At 39.0% G+C, this 27,649-nt stretch overlaps 1 protein-coding gene across 7 annotated transcripts in view; it reads right to left on the reverse strand.

The window, feature by feature from the left end:
* Nucleotides 1-443: 443 nt before the first annotated feature.
* LOC128375043 (DNA (cytosine-5)-methyltransferase 3A-like) overlaps nucleotides 444-27,649 on the reverse strand; it is a 48,971-nt gene continuing 21,765 nt past the window's right edge. For 2 of the 7 annotated variants that reach the window (XM_053335279.1, XM_053335276.1), the window contains 17 exons: nucleotides 18,554-18,907; nucleotides 17,686-17,844; nucleotides 16,715-16,822; nucleotides 16,196-16,352; nucleotides 15,359-15,505; nucleotides 13,677-13,721; nucleotides 13,251-13,330; nucleotides 12,966-13,078; nucleotides 10,166-10,349; nucleotides 9,962-10,046; nucleotides 9,344-9,489; nucleotides 9,089-9,179; nucleotides 8,709-8,857; nucleotides 8,136-8,221; nucleotides 4,613-4,682; nucleotides 3,936-4,054; nucleotides 444-3,771 (listed from right to left, as the gene is read on the reverse strand). In XM_053335279.1, coding sequence (XP_053191254.1) covers nucleotides 3,630-3,771; nucleotides 3,936-4,054; nucleotides 4,613-4,682; nucleotides 8,136-8,221; nucleotides 8,709-8,857; nucleotides 9,089-9,179; nucleotides 9,344-9,489; nucleotides 9,962-10,046; nucleotides 10,166-10,349; nucleotides 12,966-13,078; nucleotides 13,251-13,330; nucleotides 13,677-13,721; nucleotides 15,359-15,505; nucleotides 16,196-16,352; nucleotides 16,715-16,822; nucleotides 17,686-17,844; nucleotides 18,554-18,907 — 2,235 coding nt within the window. In that variant the 3' untranslated portion in view covers nucleotides 444-3,629. Of the gene's footprint in view, nucleotides 4,055-4,612; nucleotides 4,683-8,120; nucleotides 8,222-8,708; nucleotides 8,858-9,088; nucleotides 9,180-9,343; nucleotides 9,490-9,961; nucleotides 10,047-10,165; nucleotides 10,350-12,965; nucleotides 13,079-13,250; nucleotides 13,331-13,676; nucleotides 13,722-15,358; nucleotides 15,506-16,195; nucleotides 16,353-16,714; nucleotides 16,823-17,685; nucleotides 17,845-18,553; nucleotides 18,908-27,649 lie in introns of all 7 variants that reach the window. The other 5 variants (XM_053335278.1, XM_053335275.1, XM_053335277.1 and 2 more) reach the window with 3 other exon arrangements.

Genomic DNA, 27,649 nt, shown 5'->3' on the forward strand with positions numbered 1-27,649 from the left:
GGGCTGAATATTGATGTGTATGTGTCTCCATCTTGTCTGTTTTAGTCTCTGATTGTCCAGAGGTTGACAGAGTGGTGACAGCAGTAATTATGACTGGAGGATAAAGAGGTTATGTGTTAATTAAAGGCCATATCTGCCTTTTTAAGAAATGTTTTTCCCTCAATTGATGACTTGTTATCTCATAATTACAAAAAAGTTTCTCCTAATATAAAGTTTCTGTTTTGTTTAGGTGTCCCAGTAAACCTTGATTCAACTGAAGCAACTTAAATTCATTTTATTTTTTACACTAATACATTTGTATTTTTCCTGCTGTGACGATCTTTTTTGTGACGTAGGAGCTAGTTCGATTATTTCAAAGCATCTGTAAACATCTGCGCAGTCCGCATGTTGGTGCCGCACTATACACAGTGCACAAATTCACTATTAATGTCTTAATTGTACATTTAGGTTGATTTTTATTAATTATAAATGAAAAAAAAGAACAGGAGGTGGCAGAGTTTTGCACAAAAACAATACATTTATTCAAGTGTTCTCCAGCACAAGTACATACGGAGCCTTTATCTTCTCTCTGGACACTAAACATAAGTATGGGGGAGGGTGGGGAGGGGAGGGGCAGGAAGGGTGGGGTGGGGGGTTCAAAGTGGAGAATGACTGCTACATTTGCTGTACGAACTGGTCTTGAGGAAAAAAAGCATATAGGCCATAAACAGTTATGACAAAGAAAGTCACACAGAGTGTCAACAGTATCACCGAATATAGATTATTGACCTGCCTTTGAACAGTGAAATGAAATGTTGCTGATAAAAAAAACAAAACAAATAAGCATCAATTTAACATTCTGAAAACAGACATGGAGAATATTAATGCATGGAATGTAGGATTAAGAAGTAATGCGTATTAAGCATACATAATGCTACAGTAAAAGTTATTACCGTTTTTTTTTCTCACACGATTTTCCCACAGATAAGCACCAACTACAGCAATCTCTAGTCTAAAACAATATAGGAAACCTTTCATTATTTGTTATCCTTATTTTTTCAAGTACAAAGTTAAAATGCCTTTGTTAATATATTTATATGAGTGAAATAATAGTTCTTTTCCATTACTACAAGGAACTTAAAAACAGTCATTGTTGAGACATGTTTATTTCTCTTCCAATCAAATATATTTTTCTTGATTAGATAAAATGTTTAGCACCATCGGAAAACACCTACAATCCCTCTTTTAAAGTCTTACAAAAGAAAACCGAAGCAAAAAACACCACCATGTAGGGCTGTGCAGTGAAGTTGAGACCGTTCATCTTAAAGCTGTCCGTAGGCCACTATTAAGATCACATGACATTAAATCTGGATTCACTTGACACAAACAAATCAGTACGAAAAAAGTAGACTTGGAGTCTCCCTACAGCTAATGCTCAAAGCAAGTTTTGAATCAAATTTGTCACTTGATTTTTATTTTTAACCTAAGATTTTTTTTTCTAATTTGATGATATATATTAGCAAAGAATTATATTTGTACATCTCATACGTAAAAAAAAAAAAAAAAAAAGATAAAAACAAATTGAAACAGCAACCGGAAAACTCTATGTACAAAATGTACAAACATGAGGGGATGTAATTATCATAGGAGGAGGGGGTAAATAACATCTGGTCAAAATATCACAAAGCACAAGGACTCATATTGAGCCCTGTGTGCATGGACAACAATGATGGCAATAAGGTCACTTAAGAACTTAATTACATTAAGAAATTAAATTTCAAATTTTGAATCTTAAATATGATATAGATAAGCGATAGCATCTGTTTTTATTACCCTCTTTACTCTTTGAGTGGTGACATCTCGCCAGCCACTGTGTCAGTTTTTCGTTTTGACAAACTGAAGCCTAAATCCTCCATGTTTAGCTTAGAGGTTACAATCAAGAGAATTTAGTTTGTGAATGTAATCCAAATTTGGATCAGCACTTAAATTTGTCAACATGACGACTACGATTCATCAGGGAAATGGCCGAGGGCCAACTGTCCTTCACAAGGGACAAAATATTATACAAAGCATGAGACATAGTTCTTTAACTCTGTCTTACGTTTTACAATCTCAATAGAAATAGACGCTCTTTGAATCTGGGTAGTAACATACTGTATCGCTGCTTTAAAACAGAGAACAATATGGATGATGGAAGAAGGGAAAAGGGTTGGGGGTTGCAAATGTCAATCCATCTACTGTACAATGAGTCAAATAACATGGGTTTCACATATCAAAATCCATTCTTTCACTTCTATTGGCACAGCCCTACTGTATACAAAAAGTATTACACGAGGGTAGATCAGTTCACATCATAAAACAAAACAAAAACAATTCACAAGAACCAATATTTTTTTTAAAAATATCAAGAAAAAAAAAGAAAGTATACATATAAAAGTGCTTTATAATGTTGATAAAACAGCACAAAATTGCTATAAAAAGGTAGAAGAACTTTGTGAAGCCGCACCATATTGTTGAGGATTTGCACCTGACAGTTTTTCAGTTTAGAGAGGTGGTAGTTGAGGAGGAGAGTTACCCGGCCTGGCCACCCTACCTCCAGCGACCACGCTTACTAACAGTTGTACAGTAATGTCATTGGTCAGGATGAAACTAGAAAAAAGTAGCTCACCACAGACTTTGATCTTAAGTTTTTTTTTCTTTTTCAAATGACAGAAAACATCATTTCCCATGTGGCTAGCTTCACTTTCTGTTTGTGCAGATCCAGGCAGTGAGCCTGAGTGTAGCAAGGCTGAGAGATTAAATGAGCACCAGTAAAAACTGTATAAAAGCTGTAAAATGCAGAAAAGAGGATTTGCTCCATTTTGCAGTCTACTGTCTGTCACTTCTACGTTTCCTCTGAAGTGAACAAAACGGCACAGAACAGATTTTTTTTTTTCATTAAGTGTAAAAACATCAAACACAAGTTTTTCCAGCAACAGGTTAAATAGCTCCGTATTGTCTAAAGTTGTATTGCCACATGGGCTATGATGTTTCTCATCATTGTGGAGCACCATGGTATTGTAACCATATTACAGTAGTACCTTTATTACCTTCAGTTGTGTATAGAAACTGTAAACAAAGAGGTATATGTGATCTGGTGTTTTGGATTCTCAGAGACACAGCTCTCCTGACACTGAAGAAAATCTGCTTTCTCTTCACATCTCTGTGAGGCTCAGTAGCTGGAAGCATGGCTGCACTGCAGGTGGGAATCTCGCAGCCCCCGACGTACAGTACGCTCACACAGCAGAAACATTTCACATATCTCAAAACCACTTCCTATCTATCTGGTGTTTCCCATCGCACGACCGTCTCTTTTAAAATACATGTTTAGCACTTTTCTGTCTCAGTGTCTTGAGAAGAAAGCATAGTCTCAAGTATAGCTTGCACAAACAAATCAACAATACTTGATAACACTGCTAAAAGGTAAAATGACATATCAAAATTAAATAGAATAAGAATTACAATTCAAATACAAGAAATAATGTGAAATCTACGTCAATGTTTTCGCTTGCAAATTATACAAGAGTATAATTTGAGGATCAAGGCTCTTATTTCTAGTAACAACATACAGTTGTAGTTCCTAAATGGTTCAGAGCGGGTGCTCTGGCTGCTCAAACACAGGCAAAGTATTCTTTGAGTGGTGCAAACAGGTGGCGGATCACCGGGACGCTCCATGATCTGCCGAGGAGCCTCTGCCTTGCCAGTCGGCTCATGTTGGACACGTCCGTATAGTGGACTGGGAAGCCAAAGATCCTGACGGGGGAAAACAGCCACACCATCGGATACAGAACAAACACAATAGAGAGGAGGGCAGACATACGTGTAGCCAAATAGGGAAAAATACAGGAGGATCATTTGGAGATTTTTTGTCTCTTAAAGAGTAAACAAAGGTGGTTTGAGGGAACATGTTCACATACCTCTCCATCTCAGTGCACCAGAGTATGTCTTCCTTCTCGTTCATGAAGACAGGGAAGTGCTGGTCCTTGCCCTGTTTGATGGAATTAGACCTGGTGGTGATGGTCCTCACCTTCTCAAACTGAAAGAGAATAAAGGAGAGAGAAGATTAGTCACACAAATAAATCTAACCCTGTTTCTTCCTCCCTTGATAAACATCAAAGCCAAAAAAAACCCTCAGATTTTGTTCTATGAATTTGACTCTTTCATCTCAGATCAGAGTCCTGTGTGCACTTAATTAACCTCAACTTTCATCATTTCTCAGTACCTCTCGCTGCCACTGGGAGCCACCAGTGTACAGTTGCCTAGTCCTGCTCTGAGCAATCAAATCAAATCAATACAGTAATATGCATTTTGTTTTTGGGGTTTGTTTTATATCCTAAAATACTGACTGTCACAAACTGAAACTCTTATGGTTTCCATGGTTTTTTAAAGCTAGAAATAACATTAAAAAAATGATAATCTCTTTTGCTTTGAACAGGTAACTTAAATATTTTTTTTTCTTCTCCCAAGAATTGAACAGAACCAATTAGTATGCAGGACATCCAGGATACCTTAAGGTCTTGACATTATACCAGATGTTGATGCATGCACTTCTTGCTGTAGCATTTTCATGAAGCCAAATAATCAGAAATAATACCTTCGCAGTTCTGCCGTGTTCTAAACAGTCCTGGAGGTCCAGCCTGTCAGTATACATGGCAGACAAAGGCCTGAGGAGGAGAACAAAAAAACAAACTATATTTAGACATACAGTATGACTTCATTTATAAAAAACTGCAAAGCCACTGCAGAATGTTCATTTTGCAGTTTGTGGTCTGGTTAACCGTGGATGTATGAAGGCGGATGTCATGTCAAGAATGCTGTACAGTGCATTCCTGCGCCAAAATAACCTCCTCCTGTAATCTCATTGGGTTAACACACCATTGGTATTTGCTTTTGATTTTCTTAGTTTTTTATTCTCTTTTTATTGAGAGAGATATTCACCACGTTTTATTGTCTCTTACACACCTTTCTTTTCTTTTTTAATAACATCAAAGTTATCAAAAAAAATATATATATAATGAAAGGGCTGATTTCAAGATAATATATGTAAATTAACACATACATATACTGTATACACATCCATATATCCATACTTCTTCCTTTCCTACTTACCCGTTATGTATATACAGTATATCCATCCATACAGTTTCAATCTGTCATTTAAATTAAATAAAGAAAAAGGAAAAAGCTCAATTATCTTTCCTTTAATTTAAATCTATGTACCTATGTGTACCCTGTGCCTTACCCCATACAGTACATTTTTACTTCTGTCGGAGTAGAGATTTTAAATATCTTAGTAGTACAGCAAGTAAAAGAATATTTAAGATATGTAGTGATATAAAATCATATTAAAGTTTGACCTAGTTGGCAATATATATTCAACCACTTTCCCCAGACTCTATTAAATTTGTCTAGTTCCAGTCGGGAAGAGAAAGACAACCTCTCCATCATATATATATATATATATAATTTTATTATGTATTAGATCAAACCAGTCTTCAACCATAGGCACATCTGTCTGGAGCCATTTTCTGGTTATCCTAAACATACGTTTGTCTCCAAATTTGGTTCCTTCTCTATTCATTTTCCACAATATAACACCTCAAATGTAAATAGAGCTTTTACCCTCAACATTTCCTCCATACATTTCTCTAGCTTTTGGCAATAGAGGCTAATAGAGCCCAAAAAATATGGAAGCGATCGGCTTAATTTGCTCCACTTAATCTCCAGCACCTTGGACCTTGATATTTTTTTCTGTACCAGTATCATAAAAAAATCTTGTAATATTTATCCATCCGTTTTCTCTCCAAGATAAAGAGCTAAATGTTTCCCACAGCTGCTCATTAATCTGTTCCCATTTGTCCACTGATAACATAATATTTGCCTCTTTCTCACACTTCTCTTTTATATATATATAATGCATCATTTTCTTTTAAATTTTCCACTCCCATATATAACTTCAAAACTAACTTCCTACCCAAATCTGATGGATATGCTGAGGTAAACATGTTAAATAATGTTTCTGTTGGAAGTATCTATACAGTCATGATTGGTTAAGCTATATTACAGTATCTTCCATTTGGTATAAACTCTGAATCATATGCAATCCATCATAATATCCTAATATGTGCTTTCAAGCTGTTCCTACTGTGATTACTTCAAACCAAATCTTAAGACATAGGCCCAATGGTGGATTCATCTACTCTCTAAGGTGTTTTCTCGGTTCATTATCACCTATTATAACCTGCATAGGAACGCCATCTGTTGTACTAGCTTGATTGCACAGATTCAGCAGTGTTTTGATTGGAGCAGCTTGACACCAGCTCTTTAAATAGGAGAGAGCTAAGAGTCCCTTAATTGTGGATAACTGCAAAGTTCTGTACCTCGTTCTTGGTCTCTTTCCTTGCCAAATACATCTCAAAATCATTTTATTCCAGTCCATGATATCTTTGTCTGTTATCTCTACTGATAGAGTGTGGAACAGATACAGTAACCTTGGAAGTATATTCATTTTAATCACTTCAACTCTTGAGGTGATACTAGAAAAGGAATGAGACTATCTACTAATATCAGATTTTATCCTAGAGAGTTATTTTAAATGTTTAATTGAACTGTTTAATAACCTGTGTTTTTTTGTACAACTACATTTAATTTGATTTATAGCCAGATAGTAGATCATAATCTGTAAGAGTGACATAACTGCAGGGAAGGATGTATTAGGTCTTGATAGTTAACCAGGATAACATCTGCGAATAGCGCCATCTTCTGTACTCCCCCCTCCGTAGCCATTGCTTCATAGGTTCCCAAAAAAATGGAAAATGAAAGAGCATTCTTTAAACAACCCTGCAGACAGCCGTGTTCTAGTGTGATAGGATTCAAAGATCCATAAATCTTGATCCTAGCCGTTAGTTTATTATATAGAGCCTGTGTGGTCTTGATAAACATCTCATGAAAATTAAACCTTCTAAAAAAAAGTCCAATCTAACAAAGTCAAAAGCTTTTGTCTGCATCCAATCTCACAACAGATGCTTCGGCCTGTTTTTCTATTACAAGTTGCATTACATGCAGCATGTGTCTGATGTCTTGTGTCAGTTTCTGCCTTACAAAAACTGTCTGATCTAAATGATTTATTTCTAGGAGTATATTTTCTATATGTCTGTTATAGCAGTAAATAGTCTATAACTTTGATATATGACACTTATAGCTTCATAAAACTTTCCAACTTATCCTTTCCTTCCTTTGGATTTAGAGAGATGATGGCCTAACTCCATGGATAGGGTATTTCTCCCTCCATCAGCGAGCGCCCAATTACATTTATTCTGTAGTGAAGGGATCAATGGTTCCCTGAGTCATTTTTACCCATCTGTGGCCAATTTGTGATGATCACTTGTACTCACTTTATGGTAAATGGTAAATGGACTGTACTTATATTTCTGGTCTTTACGACCACTCAAAGTGCTTTACATTACATTACCCTTTCACACACATTCATACACTGATGGCAGGGGCTACCACACAACCTGCATCAGGGGAAGCTAACCATTCATTCTCATTCACACAGCAACGGGAGCAATTTTGGGGTTAAGTGTCTTGCCGAAGGACACATTGACATGTGGACAGGAGGAACCGGGAATCGAACCGCCAATTGGAGGACGGCCGCTCTACCACAGCCGCCCCAGACTTATCCTCAGACTTTGCTGGTGAAGGTCTGAGGACTGAAATGTCATTAATAAAGTGAGTACAGCGTGATTTTTTGGTCCTTTTACAGTTAGTTTATGATCCAATGCACCTGCCAACAAGATCTTCTGGACCACAAGACTATGGTGAGATATCTACAACAACCTTGGTGTTAGTAGAAGTGAAGACCTCAGTAGAAAAGTCTGTAGTCTGGCTGTACAACACTACAAATATTTATGCTTGTGATCACAACCAGGAAACAATTTATGCTTTTTATTTAGTTAATGAACCACTGCCACAGTCACTATTTAATCTAGCATAATGTTGAAAGCTCGGAGAGCAAATAAGAGAGCAAATAAATGCAGGCCCTGGTTTAAATGAGTTTGATGTTTCCTATTATGTATATCAAAGGCTGCTGCTTCCCTCACCATTCATACACCAACCTGTTCATGCCAGGAAGGTTACCCCAGAAGTAGCGAGCACGGTGGGCAGCAGACACCTCTTTGGCATCAATCATCACTGGGTTGCACTGAGGTAAAGAGAAAAAACACCAGTCAGAGGGGAACCAAGGGGTGGTCCTGTGCTACAGTAGGCTATTGTTACAGTGTAGTGAAATATACCAACAATTTAATAGCCCAGTATTACCGGTACTGAATAATATGTTTATCTAAAGATGTGGCTTCAGTTCATTTTACACATTTTTCATTTATTTTAAAAGGGTTTCAATTGTGGGTGTGTTTAAACCCACAGATAACCACCTTTTAACAGCAATATAAAATGTATCATGATACACTGCATGGTGCAAGGCACATTATTTGGATTTTTTATGCTCTCTAGGATAGAAAATTAACACAAGATTAAGATAATATTCCCTTTCAACAATCTATGGCTGAAGAGAATGAAAAAGTACCACAAGGGGGCATTCATAATCCATCAACACTGTGTCACGTCCTGCTATATGTAGTTATGAGCAGTTATGCCTTGTAGGGTTAGACCAGACAACTATAAGTGCTCACCTCTAAAAAGCGAGATATGTCCCTCTTATCGCTGACACCCATGGCGACCACATTTTCAAAGAGCCAGAAGAAGGGTCGTTCTTCCCCCGCCTTCGGCCGAGCCTCGTGAAGCAGCCTGTAGAACTCAAAGAACAGGCGGCCGGTTCCCTCTGCAGGACAGAAACAGTCATTGAACAGAGTGTTTGAAGACAAAAAAGAGGGTGCATACTGATGATATTCTGGTTACTTTTCTATTCTGATGTTGGTAAAACATCATCACAAAGAGATTATTCATGGTTTTCTACAGTGGAGGTTTAACTCCTCTATGGTAAGTTTATTTGATATACATTTTTTTCTGCATTCATATGAAGAAAAAGGGAAGTGAAAAAGTTTAAACCTACCATACAGACCTTTCCTCGCAGGGTTGACTATAGAGAGGTCATTGCATGGGCTTCCACCAATAACTAAGTCAAAAGGACCCCACTCATGTATCTGCATAGACAGAATCAACAGAGATAAATATAGAGATAGTCCAGTTAGTGGTTGTAAGATAAAGTGAACCAGTAACAACAGGTAAAGGTACAATGTGCAACAACTGAGAAATACTGTGAGGTGAAAAAAGACTTGTTTACTTCTACTCCCTGAGTCAAACTTACATGTTTGCGTGTGACGTTTCTCACATCTCCAACATACATAATGCGACCCTGATGCCGGACAATACCCACAGTGATGGAGTCTTCGCACACTTCTGAAGCTACATAGCGATCCACATCGATGCCAAGTTCTTTCAGCACCAGCAGGCCTGCAGAGAACAGGGTCAAAGATCAGACAAAGCATGAAGAACTAAGAACGTTTTTCACGATTTTCGGACAATGTATAGACCAAATGACTAACCAACCAATTGAGAAAATAACGGATTAATCGATAATGAAGATAATCATTAGTAACAGCCCTACACTACCCTTCAAATCCTCACTTTAATACACATACACTGCCTACAAAATCACTTTCACCACCAATATAATGCTTTTTTATCAGTTATGGATATTGATACACAACAAAGTCTGATATAAATATTTAAGAAAGTAAAAAATTTGCAGTTATTTTGATTTCCTTTTTGACAGAAATCAACTTAAACTTCGAGGAAACATTTTTTCTTTTCACTTTCACTTCAGGAAATGGTTAAAAAGGAGACATTTAGTGTAAACTGATACGAACAGAATCTGTCACACAGACTTGGATTAGAGGAAAGGGGAATCCAGTTCTTGTCTAACCTGTTGCGATGCCATCAAATAGCGACAGCACACGAATGGGCTTCCTCTTCTCCACCATGACTGGGGGGTAAAGCTTTGGTGGATCCTGAAATACAACACCGAAAAAGGGGGGAAAAAAATATGAGACACAGAGAGGGGGGGAAAGAAAAGACTCCTCAGTGAGATAGTTACTGGGGGTTTTTAGCCTTGGGGTGCTTTACTCACAAAATCTTGATCATGATTATTAGCAAAGAAATGCTGGAGACGGCAGGGCCAGTCAGTGCGACGCTCGAGCAGGCCAAACACACCCTTCTGACTGCACATGTAGCAGTTCCACGGGTCTTCTTTGATGGCTGCGACGGCTGCTCCGTGACCAACGAGGAGGTCAACACACTCCACACAGAAACACCTGAACACAGACCGGGGAGGTTTTTTACTACTCTGAGTGACACATCTACCTGTTTACTAGTCTAGTAAAAATAAGCAAGTAAAGTTTATTTGGTATAGCACCTTTCACAGAGCAAGGTCACAAACTGCTTCACAAGCGTAAAATGGTTAAAAATAAGCACATAAAAAGTTTTTTAAAAACACACAAACAATAAAGCACAAGCAACAAGAGATGCTAGAAACACACAGAATTACAAACACCTGACAGAACTAGGCTAGAGGACAGTGTGAGTAAATGAGTCTGCAGCTGCTTTTAAAAGGCGTCCACAGAGACTGTATCGTACGTTTATAGGAAGAGAGCTCCACAGTGTTGGAGCCAAAACGCCAAAGGCACAATCACCTTTTATTTAAGTCGAGCGTGGGACAACCAGTAAGCCCTGGTCAGAAGACCTCACTGACCTGCTGTAGGTATAAGGATGGGGCAAGTCACAGATCTATACAGGTGCTTGACCATGAAGGGCTCCATATGTGAATACAGGAACTTTAAAATGAATCCTATACTTGATAGGAAGGACGTGAGTCGTCCTGCTAGACCTGGTCATCAGCCTTGCTGCAGGGTTCTGGACCATTTATAGATGCTATCAGGAAAGGCTTGTTGAGGCAAGTTAAAAGGGAATTACAGTAGTCAAGCTGGGAGGATCTAGAGCGTGAATAATCATCTCTAGCTCAGGCTATGACAAAACAGACCTGAATATGGCAATGGTTCAACAGTTTGATATGTTGATTGAAGTACTTAGCTTGGTCAAATATAACACAAAGACTATAAGGTTAGACGGTACAGCTGAAGAAAGGGACTCAATACACTGAGTAACCTTGGAAACTATACTATCTGAAGTGATGATAAGGACGTGAGTCTTATCTGCATTTAGCTGTAAAAGGTTGTTAGCCATCCAGTCAACAATTGTGCAAAGCAGACAGTCAATCAATCTTATCAGTCTTAAAAGAGTCATAGAGGTGAATATCATCAAAGTGTCAGTGATATGAAATACCTTTAAATTTGCTAATAATATGACCAAAGGGAAGCATATATAAAGCAAATAATATAGGACCAAAGACAGAACCCTGGGGCACACCGCAGGAAAGAGCAGCATTTTCAGACACGTAGGTATCAAGCAACACAGATAAACTCTTATCTGAGCGATAGGAGGAGAACCAATCCAGGGCGCTCCCACAGACACCCACCCACTGCTTAAGCCTTTCAGTTAGGATGATGTAATCTATATTCGAAAGCTGTGCTAAGATCTAACAGCACCAAAACAGAGCATTTACCCACATCAGTAGACATCATTATTTCATTGGAGCCACTAGAAAGGGCTGTTCTGAAGATTTAGGCATGAAAATGTTGTGTGCAGTCAAGAAAGCGGTGAGCTGTTTGGCTAGAAGCTTGTTGAGTAATTGCATGTCAATATAAAAATTAGCTACTTTACTAAATTATACTACTGGCTTGTTACAGTAGTTGCCTAAAAAAACCCAATGAACACCTGTTTGTGCAGATAACAGTAAAGCTAACTTAAGACTCTTGAGTTCATCATTACATGTCACAAAATTGTAAATAGAAAAAAAGAATATGAAACTGAATAAGTCACACAAACGTCCTTTTAGTTTCACCTCTCTTATTTTGGTTTCAGTATGCCGTAGACGTATTAAGATGGAAAAGGGTATTTCCCCCCTTAACTATATTCAAAAAACTGCACTCGTGTAAAGTCATTTCATATTATATGCTGATAGATTTATTTGTAGAATTTGGGTCGTAGCAACACTCATATTGTAAAAATGTGGTCCTAAATTTCTGATATGGTCATCATTTTACTATCCTGCAAGTTTTCATCTCTCATTGCAGTCTGACAAGGCCATGGTTGACACCTATGCCATTTAGTTAATAACAGTATAGGGATGATAAAATCTTTTTCTAAATGAATCAGAGGTCAGAAACAGGCCAAATAGTTGGAGAATCAGACATTGTTTTATATCTATGGAGCCTTGTTTAAATGGTTTTGAATTAGGTTTGGGAGTTTTGAGAGGCAGCAAGTTGTCATCAAAATGTCATCTAAATGTCAAGCCATCATCTAAAACACACAGCAAGCCATTGTTTGCTGATTGGTATGACATGTTTCATTCTGACAAGGCTCAATCTGTTCCCACTGGTATTTTTTCTACACTGTAAGTCTGACTATGTGCAGATACTTTATCAGATGAGTTCTTTATCGTCAATACTGGTCTATTCAACTGTCATACAGCCACGCTTTATATAATATTTATCATCCTGCTACCCTGCTGGACCTCCATGATGGCGCCTGACATCACTGCTATGGCAGCGACAAAGCCTCTGTTGTCGTGTTCAATATGTGTAATGTACTCAAAATAGAAATGAGACCAATGGTAATTTGCACGTGGTTGCAGTATATTGCTTCTTTATACAAAGTAAGATTTAAAATATCACTTTACCACAAATACAATAGTCAGAATTTGTATTTAAGAAGACACTGTGGGACATCTATACACATATTTGGACTGGAATTTATATTTAGGGTTACTATGACTACGAGGATTACACAGAAGAACCCAGCAGAAAACTCACCGACAACAGTTATTGTTTCCGCACATGAGCACCTCTCGCCCTCCGCAGCATATAGTGCAGTACGACTGATAACCATCATCGTCGTACTGATATGCACATTCTAGGAAGCAGTTCTGTGAAAAATCGGGTGCAAAATTAAACAAGTCAGAACATTTTATGGGCCAAACATCAAGTGCTGCTCCAAATGCGTTTAGAGTATTATTAGCAAGAAAGGAGCTGTGATATTTTACGACACGGTAGTTGGAGTTGAGCCCCAGACTTTTAATGACCTCTATCACAGCTTACCTTACAGCTCTGGCACATTCCTCCACCAAACAGCGGGTGCTCAAGGCTAACATTCAGACTTCCACAGGAGATGCAGATGTCTGTAGAGGTAAAAAAATGCAATTTGTCAGTGTTTAAAAGGCAGAGGTCAGAAAGGTGTGAATGCTCTGCTGTGACGCTCCAAATTTCACACTTCAATGAAATTATTTGAACAGCTGTGGTGCAAGTATAGATCTAATGAGCTTAGCTGCTATGTTTGGAGAGAACGCACAAAGGAGCCAGTGATGTAACAAAAATAATGTGAAATATGATGTTTTTATGGCTTTATTGATGCCGCTGTACTCGTCAACAACAACAATTCCAAGTATGAAGCGTCTAGGTGTTCATCCCCTGAGAGGCCCCCTAGTGCTGCCACAAGCCAGAGTACACAGAGGACACGTCACTTACCTTCTATGCTGCGGCACTTTTGTCTCACTTCATGAACAAGCCGCTCTGAAAACACAAAACAGGATATATCTGATGAGAAATGTAGGTCAACAAAACCGCCACTCAACGACTTATTGGTATGGTCAACAGTGGAAGAAATCAATCAATCCATCAGACTTTATTTATATAGCACTTTTCATACAAGAAGTAGTACAAAGTGCTTTACACAATAAAAGCAAGCAAAAAAAAGCACAAGCAAAAAGCCAAAAACACACACACAGAGACACACACACACACACACATTAAATGCATACACACTTGAAAAAAGGCAACTGAAGCGCTATCTTACTCTCAGCAATTTGCAGTGAGGAAACACCAGAGACTGGATAAAACCAAATATATAAAAGTAGCTAAAAATGAATAATTAAATAAATAAATAAAATAGAAAGTTCATTTTCGGAAAAAAAAAAATTAAAAGATGATGACATAATAAAAATCTCAGTTGTGGTAACTGTAAAAAGGTGCTCGGTGTGTTAAAATACTTTGCAACAACTTGAGTCTGTTGATGTTTCTATGATAACAAAATATACTAATAATAATATTTGGACCAACAAAAGGCCTTAAAACTGACGCCTGTGGTAAACCAAATTCTAGGAGGAGTAGTAGGAGTACAATTAAAAGTTGCATTCAATTCTCCACATGGACATTTATAGTTAAAACAAATCTGTGGCCCTCTTTCCTGTTGAAATATTTCCATTCAGGGTCAAAGTTGGACAAATAATGCAAATACTTATGACTCAGAACCATAGCTGTGAAGAAGAGGCGTAGATAAGAGGTTAATATGTAAGAGGTTATAACTATATCACTCCTACTGAGCACTATAGCATTATACAGATAGCTTTGAAGTTTACTGTGAGGTGGAAGCTGAAGCCGCATCTAATAATGTCTAGCCTGTTAACATACATGAAGTTTAATCATCAAAAACAAAACAATCTGGACTAAACACACTAAATATAAACCAGTAACAACTTAAACATGACTCGTACCCTGTCCTTCTTTTTTCAGTCTTTCTTTAAACTTACTTAATGTTTAGCATGTATTCAGTTCCTCACCACATCTGTTCCATATATTTAACTCCTTTGACTCTAATACATTGATATTTAACATTAGGCGTCTCTTACTTGGATACTTTCAGGTACTAATTAATTTTTTGAGAGATGTTTTATTCATTTTCATCACAGTGCAGAACATGGTACAAATGCCAGCGTTCTTATACTGTACAATATATGACTCTATTATAAAACCAACAAATCACATTCCCCATGTGAACTCATTCATTTTAATTTTGAAAATGATTTTAACCATTTTAAAGTCAAGATTGTCTAACATTAAGTTTTACTGCCAGTGCTACTTATGTTACAGCATCAGGTACTATTACTTAGGTAATCTAATAACTCTTCATTGGTAAAATACAGTTATAGTCCAATATTAACATTAAAAAGGACATTATAGAAATAAACTCATACAAACATAGAAGAACCTAAGCCTTTTTGCTGGGTTACATCACTCATGTCCTACTTCTCCCACTACTTACTCTAACCCTTAAATGGTTAAAAGTACAATTCAACATAGTCCTCTCCAAGGGGAAGGAAAGTATAAAGAGTTCATGACTCCTATTTCACCTAATAAATGAGGCACCTTACCTCGTGTCCTTTCATCAATGATGTCCTTGACCTTGGGTTTCTCTGCTGTGCTTTTGCGAGGCTTTTTGGCTGGAGGAGGCGTATAGGCTGCAGCTTCTGGCTCCATACACATCTCAGGGTAAACCTCTTTGTATGGGTTACGCTCGTCTGGTGGGAACACAGCATATCGGACAGTTAGTATTACAGGAAATGTTATGACTTATCAAACCATGTGCTTCATTTGAGAATTTGGAGTTGACAACATCTATTAGGACGTTATCACAATTTTTCAAGTGTGTCTTAAAACCTTTTTTCCCCACTAGAAAACATTTAAATACGATGTTAGGCTAATATGAAGTTTCAGTCATCAAAAAAAATCATATCAAGTGGATATCTTGTAAATTTAAGTGAGTAAGTGCCATATTCCCCTCTTTTTGTTTTTGGTACTCTTCCACTGCAGCAATAGAGAAGCATTGTTCAGGGAAACACAAAGAGGGCATTTTATATTAAACACACAATTCATTTGACTAGCTGTGACATGTAAAGCTTCATATTAGCTTCAGATAATTTGTTTAATACATTTTTGCATAAAACAATGACTGCGGATTTGTGTCCCCTATCACATTTAGATGAGATCATCTAATGGTCTGTATGAACAGGAAGAACAATTCATTTGGCCAGCTGTTTTCTGAAAAAAAATGTGAACCTGTCTTTTAACACATTTTATCTGCGACAAATAAGGAAACTGATACTCATGAGACATTTCTGGGAAATGAAGAGTGTCAACATCCACAGCTGCTGAAAACACACTGAGACACAAGGTCAAATATTCCAAGCGTCATGTAGGCTTCCTCTTACCTTCGGGTGGCTCCAGGCCTTTGGGTCCAGTGGGCTGAAATCCATTCATAGCCCAGTCAATCATCTGCTTGTTCAGCATTTCCACTGATTTGGAGGTTTCTGTTTCATCACTGTCAGGGCAGGCTATGAAGGCTTTGCCTGCCCTGCTACTAGCCGCCTACAAACATATTAAAACAAAATGGTTGAATGAGATTGATTGTTAATAAATCTATAATAAAGATCATGTTATTATCCAGTGTTTGGATTTTCTCAACTAAGGGTTTACTACTACCTACTATACCTAAAAGAGCTGATATCTTTACATGTTTTGTATCAGTATCAGTATCATGATTTGTTTGTTAGATCACTGGGGAAAAAACTGAAAACAACAGTACATTGTTAAGGATCAGATGTCCTGTAGATATAAAATGTGATATTGTAAGGAAGTGCTGCTGTGACTTTGAGACTGATGAGCTCCATTTTATTGGCTAGTTTCATGAGTAAACGGGGCTGCACAATTCAAACTGTTCTTGCACTCACCTGCAGCACTTCATAGATGGCTTTCTTGTACATGGGCTGCTTGTTGTAAGTTGGTTGGTGAAAGGCATTGTTGAAGGAACTTAAAGGCAAAAGTTTCTCTACGCAGACCTGAAAAATATAAACAGAAAATGAAGTTATTGATCTCTGCTGTGAGGTACGAGTGCAGATCTCTGACGTGTGTGTGGTGAGCCACTTACTGTGATGGCACAACTACCAGATGCAACCAGCAGATAATAAATAAATGAAGCGTTTGCATAGTTTTCTTATAAAGATGTTTGAAAAGTTTTAAAAATGTTTTAATGTTTAAAATAGATAAAAAATAATAATATAATAAAACCCTCCCTACCTTCCTCTCCCCTCCCAAATAAGAAAAAGTTGAATTTCACTCAATTGTCCATCCAGGCTTATTCATCTTGTATTAGCTAACTTTAGAGGAATATAAAATCTTGGGTATGAAATTAACGTGCAGATGCTCTGATTCAAGATGAGGACTAATATCAGTGTAGCTGAGGTGTGTTTTTAACCTAGGTGACTGTTTTTTGCTATGTCACAATGCATAAAGTCTAAGCTTTATGATATTTTATGGCTTAAATATGCTAAAATAGTTCTTTTTTAATTGGTAAAGACTGCAACCACAAGAGGTCCTAAAGCATTGTCATAAAAGTGCACAAAAAATATTAGTCTGACCTAACCTTAACCACTGACCTAAAAATCTGCCTTTTTCCCATTTGGGGACATGGCTTTTGTCTCCAGTTGCACAAGCCGTCCCCAATTAACTAAGTCTGAAATTTGTCCCCAAAAGTTGCCTTTGACAGAGTAGACACACACACACAGAAACACATGATGCCCTCCAGGCTTACGCCTTGCAGAGATAATAATATGAAGAAAGAAAAGTTGGTTATTTTGCTTAATTCTTAGTGGGAAAAAAAAATCACCTGACAGCGATATTAATTTGAGCTCTAAACACTCACCACTGAGAATTTTCCATCTCCAAACCACATGACCCATCTGGTTCCCTCAGCAGCTCTGCTCCGTCCCGTCATCCACCAGGATACGATGCGGCCTGGCCACCACGAGAACCCTCTCAGCTTTCCCCAAACAAGCTCGCCGATGCCAAAACCACGACCGTCCTGCAGCCAAATAATGAGAATCAACTACTTAGTACTAACTTCTGGGCATAATTATGAACCCATTTTGAATATTGCCTGTTTGAAGATGAAAAAGCAGCACATTTTAAAAACTGAAAATGATGGAAATAGGAGAATTGATGTCATTTTTATTTTAAAATTTTAAATTATGAATCAAAACAGCTGCTGGTTAATTTCCTGTTGACTGCCCAATCAGTTAAGCAATAGTTTAGATTATAATGTAAATAATAACAGGAAATCCTCAAACTAAACACATTTAACGTCTGGAAACTCTTCATCTCCCCTTAAATATCCCATTTAAGGTAATGTCTGACTGTACATGTCAAAGTTTGTGTGGTAGTGCTACATATTTGAGAACAGTTGTATTAATAATTGTATAAATATACATAATATAATATTCCTATTACAAAACAATTTGCATTACATCAATGTAAATGCACTGTAGATGTATCTGCATAATTTTACATCATTTTATTTTGCCTTAATTCAACATGACATATTGGGTATCTTTGTAAACTGTAACCAAAACTGTAACCAAGTGAATAAATTCCCAAAACATACATGGTTGCTTTACTCAACATGGATTAACCCCGGCCTTAAACTGAATCCTTTTTTCCTACAGAAACCTCTGTTGTAAAGTCCTGTGAGTTACTACAACCACACATTAATCAGCATCTCAAAAAGACCTTACCTCATACTCTGGCTCAGTGTCTGCAGACTTGGGGGATGCCTTGTCTCCACCTCCGATGGCGACAGGCTCAGGGGTCGTGGCCACCGTGGGGGAGGCGGGGTCAGTAGGCTGCTGCTGCGGCTGCGGCTGCTGATGTTGTTGTTGTTGTTGTTGCTGTGGCAGCGACGGCTGTGATTGCTGTTGATACTGAGGCAGTAACTGAGACTGAGTGTGCGACTGCGGCTGAGGCTGCTGCTGTTTTGAAGGTGGCGGGTGCTTGATTATTGAGACCTCTTCTCTCTGGGTCTCTATTTCCCTCTCTTTGTGATCCTTCATCGTATTCATCGCTGACATCAGTTTGGCCTTTTTATCTGCCTGAAACACAAACCAGTGACAACACAGATGAGCTCAGGTCTTTTCAGAGGCGGAATATAAAGAATGAATTTTGAATTTCTAAATATAATATACACATTTTTTCACACATTTTTTTTAATTGAACAAAATAAGACCGACTTGTGTTAATGTTAAAACACTATTACAAGAACACTGAAATTCTGAAAAACGTATATATCGCTATAGCATCTACAAACATGGTAGCTCAAGTAAAAAAAAACAGAAACTATATTAAAAGGCCCTTAAAATGAACAAAATAAAAGCCACAACACTTCGCCCAGCTAACCAGTGCTCTGTGGCTAATGCTGACCCCTAACTTCTACTAAAACCTAAATGCATAAGAAACCAGAAACAGCAAAAATAAGTTAGAGTAGGCACTTGCTGAAATTTCTCTGTAGAGGACATAAAGACCCGTTTAGCAGTTTGCCATTAAAAAATGTGTTTTGGGTGATCGGATTGAAATTGGACAATGCTTGACCACATGAAAGTACAATAAAATAAATACACCCAAGAGGAATTGAGGACAGATTGTGATCCGATTGGCCAAACCACCTCGAACATGAGCAGAAATACAATTGTGTTATCAATCTACGAGTCAGGAGCGACTGTTTCAAACCACAGAGGTAGCACCCGTTAGCCGATTAGTAAGCTAAGCTACTAGCAAGAAAGGTGTGGATATTCAAGACACTCGTGGATGGAGTCAACACGAGACCATGTGTCTGCTTTCAATTTGGCCTGACTAAAGTATACAAGTGAAAGTTGGCAAGTTATATTGCAAATTGAGCCATTTATGAAGCAATGGCTAAACAAATGGTGGAGAATGGCTACAGACGTTCCTGGCTGCGATGTCAATGAAGAATTAAACACATGAAACTGGCATACAGAAAAGCCAAGGACAACAACAGCCAGAAAAGTGGGCTGGACGTCGCAGCTCAGTGAGATCTCCATGTGGACACTGGAGACACATATTAATACCAGGTGTAGATGTAATCAGGTTAAATCATATCTAGATGCAATCAGGATACAAAATGCTAATGTTAATGCAAGCTGTAAAGAGACTCAGAGAGATGAAACTGATACCAGCTTCTCATATGACTGTTGTTAAAACTATTATCTATCATTCAGCATACATTTGTTTGGATTCATGTTTCTGACCAACTGCTTAATGTAAATTCAATGTTCCCTCTACTGCTTATCTCCGTTTTGCATTCCTGAGGCAAACATCCGTCTCTTTAGCTGCTAAATGCTCCACAGTGTTCACCAGCTAGTCACTAACCTTCTTGTTTGGTACTGAGCAGACAGCATATCAGAACTTTTTTGACCAACTAAAACTAGCTGCCTGCTGGAGCTGGAATGACTGATGAGAGTGATGTGAGTGTACCAAAATAGTAAAGCTGCAGGCTATAAAACTGAAACAATGAGCTCAAAGAGGCTAAAATGCCTCATAGAGCTGGAGGAGAACTGCAGACTCAGGTGATAATTCTCTGTGAACTCTTCTCTGAACTATAATCATACAGCAGGTCAAGCAGGATTCACAATAAAATGATATTAATAACAGGTATAAACAGAGACTAATAGCATTTGTAAGCATTTAGCTGTACAAAACGAGTGCTACTTTCTCGCAGCTCTGCTTTGTAAGTGCAGAATCTCGATTGTGGGCGACTGAAGGCCTTTGTAAACACGTCTTTATCTGCGACTGTAAGGCCCATTCATCAACAGCACTGTATACAGTAACTCTATAGTGGCCATAGCTGCAGCGGAGAGTTCACTGGGTTTGTGGTACCTGACACTGAACCGCTAGGTCGATCACAGAGGACGAGACGCAGCCGGGACTTAAGCCTCTCACAGTAAATCCCCAACAGCTGCACTCATTCTGATGTCTCTCTCTCTCTCTAAAACACACACATGGTACGACTCGCATGCACACACATGCTAACTTTCTTCTTCTTTCTCTCTCACTCTCTTTTTTCTTTCAAATACACACACAGACCCCCCCCCCACACACACACACACAGAATATATATCTACAGTCCCATATGTAAACACGTGTTAGTCATACTATAGGCTCCACGTGAGAGTCATGCACAGCTGTGCTTACTTTCCTCAAGTCTTTCTCAGGTTCTCAGGTCTCACACATACTGTAAATGTTCAGAGTTGGATTGGGTGTGTGGGAAGAGTAGAAAAAAAGGCATGGAGGAGAGAAACAGAGAGAGTATAGCAATCCTCTGTCCTCTGTCTCAGTGTGTCTCGTAAACAATAGCGCCCCAAGTCCCAATAAAATAAAAAAAATACATTTTCCCAGTTTTAATCCTGTGTCCCTGTGTCAACTGCTCACTTATCTCTCGTTATATGGCAAATATATGTCAAAGAATCCGTACCAGAATATTCTTACACCAAAATATGTCTATTGTCTTTCAGTAAATCGGTTTCAAATGTTTGATGACTCATCCTGCATCCAGAAGCGTTTACTGAAGTTCATCCGATCAAATGTGACTTTGGACAAATAAAAAGCCACATCAGTCATACAAAACTGCACTTTTCTGTTTGTGGGTTGTACTATCTAACAGAACATAGGGGAGAGATAAGAGGAGATATGTTTGGATATCAGTGGACAAAAACTTTGTGCTCATTTGCAAAAGAATGTGGCTTTAGTCTAATTTATTCTTCTCTCCCTCGTCATCCTCCTGATCTTATAACAGGTGAAGGAGGTGTGTGTAGAGCCAACAGTCTTTTGCAGCTCCATACAGTGCTTAATTCTGCAAGCCCCGCCTATTTTTTTCCCAAATGCAAAGGATTTGATTCAAATCCCTCTTGTAATTGTACACCACTCAAATATTCAATTTCACTGGGAAATATGTCACAGTCCAGAAACTAAAGATGCTCTAACTTCCGTTTCACTGGGACTTTAAGGGGAGGTGGTGCCTAGATGGCGTGGGGAGGGGTCTCTGTGCAGAAGAGTAGAAACATGTGCTCTTCAATCAAGAGGCTCTGCTGTGGTTTATAAATATCTGTACTGTAGTGCTGGATGGATGGTTCAAAGCCCTCGGCCATATGTGTTAGGCCTCTTGGCTCCAGCACAAGCACACTGGAGTTAGTGTTCGACAGCCTGCTTGAATGTGTGGTTCCAGATGGTAAACTGCAAAAACTAACAAATGTCAATTAAATTGCTAAATGCGTTATGTGTATGGAGGAGAAACAATCTGTAACCATATTGGTGAGTCAGGAGAACAGTTTCTGGAGCAGGCGGTAAAAGTGGGCTGACAAGACGGGATATGACTTTAGTCCAGACTAAACTACTTCATCTCTGGTGACCTGCAATTGCAGGTATACTGAGAAATTTGTAGATGGCAATAAAGCGGCTGAGCTACTGTTACTGTGCTCATTTTGGAGTGTATAGGGGTCAGACTGTCTCCAGGGTTCCTTCCCTTCAGAGCCAATGAGAAAGTGACGCTGAAAATGCCAGTGGGGGGAGGAGAGAAAGTACAGTGGCTATAAGAACCAGATATTTGTCTCTGGACTTTTTCCCAGTTGTAAATGCCCCCTTTTGGGGGCCTCACAGTGTGTGCAGCTCCACCAGCAAGACAGGCCCTCCGAGTCTAAAGGGGAAAATAGGAAAGGAGGTAGCAGAGACACAATGCGGTCTTTATCATTTACGCACGCCTGCCTGTCACTGACAGCTCAGAAATACCACCACTTATATCCGCTGTCACACCGCGCTGAAGACAAATAGCAAAAATGACAGCAGCCATACTGTAGGTATATAAACACAGGGGAGCAAACTGTGTTTAAACAAGCTCACAGTGAAAGCATATACACATTTCCCCATGTGGAAAACAATGTTAACTATGAATATAATGGAAAACTCAACCTAAGTTCCTGTACTTATAGTAATAGTAGGTTTTGCTATGGATAGAAGAAGGGTGAAAACAGAAGCCCTTTAGGCCTCTGGCAGAGTGTAGAGACATGTTGGGTGCACAATAAGGGATAATCTGACTTAGAGGTCTGTACAGCATGATACCCTGAGGGCTCAAAGGGTGACAGAGTGCACTGGGAAGCAGAAAAAAAGAGAAAGATATTGGTCTCTGGGATGTGCAGATAATACCATAGTGTCCAATCTGGGCTATACTTGTTAACAAAAAGGTCACATTTATTGGATAGCTTCAGTTATTTATAAGACAACAAGAGTCTATTATAAGGTTGTTAACTTCACAGGGAACAACAATCAAAGAGTCAAAGAGTCAAAAGTGCAGCTGTTGAGATGAAACACTAACCTTGAAAATATGAATAAAATTAAAGTTTTCTTGTGGCACAGATTTAAACAAACGAGATATTAGAAAACAGATGATAATGTAGCTGGAAATGTGTCTCCAATCAAAGCAAACATGCATTCTGCAAACTCTGAGCAAAGGTAAAAGTTAGATGAAATAAACTGTCACTGAACATTACTTCCTCACACAACGTGACAGCCAGCCTTTGAAGCAACACAAAAGAGTTTGACCTTTGAATGCAGTAGTCTCTCATGCGCAACAGGCAGGAGAGACGCAGCGGGAACTGTTTTGTGTAATTGTTTGATGGATTATACAGTGAGATATGTCTTCAGTGCAAAGACCTAAAGCTCATCTGCTGAGCAGGACTGCAGACAAATAATAAAAACTTCCCCTAAGTTACGACAGGTGTAGTTAACTCAAGGTGCTCGGATCAAAAACCTTGCAAAAAGACTGACCATATAACTTGAAAAGGCTGCTTTTAAAGTGGAAATACTATCTAAAAATGCACAAGTGGCAGGTTCTGTTGTTCAGCGATGTGGTTAATGCATTGATTAGCCTGATTTTAGCACAGATCCATACAAAGGCTGTGTATTTCATGAGTGGCCTTGGGGGGGGTCACACCAAAAGAGGCCATCTGGTTCTCATTGTATTGCGTCCTTTTAAGAGATAATTAGGAATATTACAGACACGGCCATGAATACATAAACAGAATTCCCCCATGAATCCACAAGTGGAGTTGTTAAAAAAGCTCCCTGAGGAGTCTGCTCGATTTACTCAAAAGCCCTTAAAAATCAAGTAATCAAATTACTGTTCTTACAGTAAATCTACATCCAACATCAAACAGAGCAAAGTGCATGATGATACAAAGGAAAGGGCTTTGAGGCCTACGCAACAGTTAAACCTTTTTCCCAGTTCAGTTTTCTGTGAGGTGAAATCACAGTGGCTCTGAAAACACAGCAACATTTCTAGGTAAATATATTTGACCTAAAAAAAATGCTACTCTGACATTTCTAGGCGCTGCTATGAAACAGGAAATAGTTTCAGTACATATTCACCCCACGGGAAAAACTTTTTTCAAAAGAAGCAACTTTTCCCAAACACGGCTAATGCCTGCTCTCTCTCTTCCTTTTTAAAGAGACGGTTTCCCTTTAAGCCATGCAGAGCAGATGGTCCACAACAACTCTCGTGGAAATACCTGAAGTCAGCATATTCCCCTCGCTGTAAGCAGGCTAATCAGACATGCACAGTATCCCCCCGTGTTATCAAACAAACAATGCAGTGCACATACCCATACACGCCAGCGCGCAACCCTCATAATCCAGTGTGGGGCTTGAGTTTTTTTCACCCCCACTCTCGGGGTAGAAGAGATCGCTTAAAAAAAGAAAGCATGAACATTTCTTTGTCTGGGAATTCAGGGTCAGGTGATTGCCGACAGGAATTCTGGTTGGCTAGAGAGGACTTGCAAAATGTTGGCAGTGAGCCAAGAGGCTGTCTTGCAAGCAGGGCTGGAAATTTGCTGCAAACCTCATCTTCACCCTCATATCCATAGCACAGAGTTCATTTCCATAGCTGGGGGAGGGGTCAGGAGAAGAATGGGGGAGGGAAACAGAGAGGGAGAGACGGAGAAGTCCACTGTAACACAAGGCACATGAAAAAAAGAGAAAGCCCATTCCTGGAGAAAGTGCAAGACAGCAGTAACCCTTTCAGCCACCATGTCCTCCCTGCTGCAGGAGCATGCAACAACAAAATGCTCTATGGCAAGAACAGAACCAAAACTAAAGAGGCTATGCATCATATTACTGCTCAGGAAAAATGCTTTGATGCCAAAACAAATCAGTCTTTGTGCAAATTAGATCAAAGCTTACAATACACCAGATGATATAAAGGGAAAAAACAGGCACAGCCACAATTTGCATCTTGCAAATCCCCTTAAATCTCAGGCTTGTAGAGCCACTTGTTCAGGAAAATCCACCTCTGTTTGGAAAATGTGAACTCCCTACTTTACTCGTATTTTACATTTCACTTATGGGACCCTGGTATGTCCTGCTAATTTGGCAATATTTCCTCCCTCGAGACATTTTTATGGCCGCTCCCTGAGCCCTCTCCGGAGGAGAGCAGAGGAGGGCGGGGAGACAGAAGAAATGGAGGACCCCATGTTGATACTACGGAGACTCCTCATTATGTAACAGATTAAGTTGCACTACATCACATTACTACAAGGAGTCATATTTAACATGACTAAGTAATGAGCAATGTGAGGAACTTATATTTATAAGGATTAACATCATGCTGCATTGGGAGCTTTTTAGAAATGTTCCAAAAGGAAATGAGAGCTTGGAAAAGTTGCCACATTTGCAGAGAAGGAGAGCTGTGTGATTCATTCTGAATGGAGTAAAAACTACTATTTTTATTACTGATAAAGCACATTCACCACAAAATCCATATTCAGTAGCTTTTCAGTCAAGTCACATGATCTTTCTCTGAAGATGGAGTTTGTGCAGTTGTTATGGCATTGTTCAAAATGTCATTTTCCAGAGCACATTCATGAGCTTCTAGTTCAATGTTGATTTAAAAGTTTAAAGTTAAAGTGTTTTCTTGATTCTTGAATTGGCATTTGACAAAACAATCTCACCACAATGTCCACTTCGTAGCTGTTCAATTTCGATCATATCACAAGATCTGTCTTAGCAGATCAGAGTATATGAACCACAAAAAATGATCAATTGAAAGCTCCAAAACAATTAAGTTTGAGTTGAGATTTTTATTTTAACTTCTGTTTACAAGGTCAAGAAAAAACATCCAGTTGTTTATTACCATGCTCTACACTTATGTGAACAATTTCAATTGAACTATTTTCCATTTAAGAAACAGTCCCAGTGAAGTTGGTTGATAGCAAGGTCTGTGGCTTATAGAAATTAACACGGAGGTTGCCTCTGGAAAGAGATGTTGAGTTTCTCAAAATGTTTGCAATTATCTGGCTCACCACCATTAAGGGTAAGAGGGAAAATATGTTTTGGGGGGGATTTGGGTGAACTATCTTTCCTCCATCTCAACATCGGAGAAAACACCAAGGTAAACATGGAGGGATTAAACACCCAGTTTTTCTTTGCCAAGCATCCTGCTAGCTAACGTACAGGCATTTGATAATAAGCTGGACAACCTCCGTGCCTGCATCTTTTTCCATCAGGACATCAGGAACTGTGACGTCCTTTGTTTCACCAAAACTTACTGCCATTCAATCAAACAGTATTTTCTGGATAACCAACAGAGGACTCTGGCAAGAAAAAAGGAGGAGGTGTGCTTTATGCAAATAAACATGCTCTTCCATTCCTGCTCACTTGATCTGGAGTTACTGTCAATCAAATGCAGACCACACTTTCTACCAAGGGAATTTACATCAATCAATCATCAGAGCAGTCTAGATCCCACCACAGGTGAGTACAGATGCTGCCCTTTCAGATCTTTGCAAAGACTTGAACTCACAGACTGGTGATCCTGATGCTGCTTTCATTGTTGCTTAAGACTTCAATCAGGCTAACCTTAAGAAGGTTATGCCTGACGACCATCAAAATGCTAGCTGTACCACAAGGAGAATAAACACTCTGGATCGCTGCTACACACCATTTAGAAATGCTTATAAAGCTGAATCGCTACACGCATTCGGGAAGAGCTACCATGCACCCATCTTGCTGAAATCAAAGTGTAAAAAAAATAAATAAAAGAAACTAGGCCGCATGCCCCCAGTGACACAAGAGGTCAGACAATGGTCAGGCCAACCAGAAGCTGGCCTACATTACTCAGTCTGGCGCACATTTCAGGACACTTCTGTCAACGTCACCGATGACATTAATAGATTTACTGTCTATTCTGTAAGTGGGTTTAATTTGTGAAATAACAGAAGCAACTGTACCCAAAATTACGGTTAAATCATTCTACAACCAGAAACCATGGATTACCAGAGCCATCTGGGATGCCATAAACACATGTACCGCAGCCTACAACTTAGGGCGGCAGTCTGGAAACATGGACAATTATAAAGCAACATCGTACAATATAAGTAGTCCAGTAAAGCAGGCAAAAAGAGACAACGAGAAGAAAGTGGAACTAAAATTCTTGGAGGGCAATCCCAAAAGCATGTGACAAGGTCTAAGCACTATGACAGATTATCAGCCCACCCCCTCCTTGTCCCACCCCCTCCGTGTCAAGTGCCGATGCATCTCTAGCAAGAGAACTAAACAACTTTTATGCTTGCTTTGAGGCCATTGGCAGCCAGAAAGCAAAAACAGCTGAAGCAGAGGTTAATAGATGTGTGGGTGCACATTTCACACCTATCAACTTTTCTGAACATGATGTCAGGGGGGCTTTAAAGCGTGTGAACACAAAGATTACAGCAGGAACCGATTATCAGCGGGCAGTTCCTCAAATCATATCCTGGCCAACTACCATCGGTCTTGAT

This window comes from Scomber japonicus, chromosome 16 (assembly GCF_027409825.1).
Source record: "Scomber japonicus isolate fScoJap1 chromosome 16, fScoJap1.pri, whole genome shotgun sequence".
Taxonomy (NCBI): Eukaryota; Metazoa; Chordata; class Actinopteri; order Scombriformes; family Scombridae; genus Scomber; species Scomber japonicus.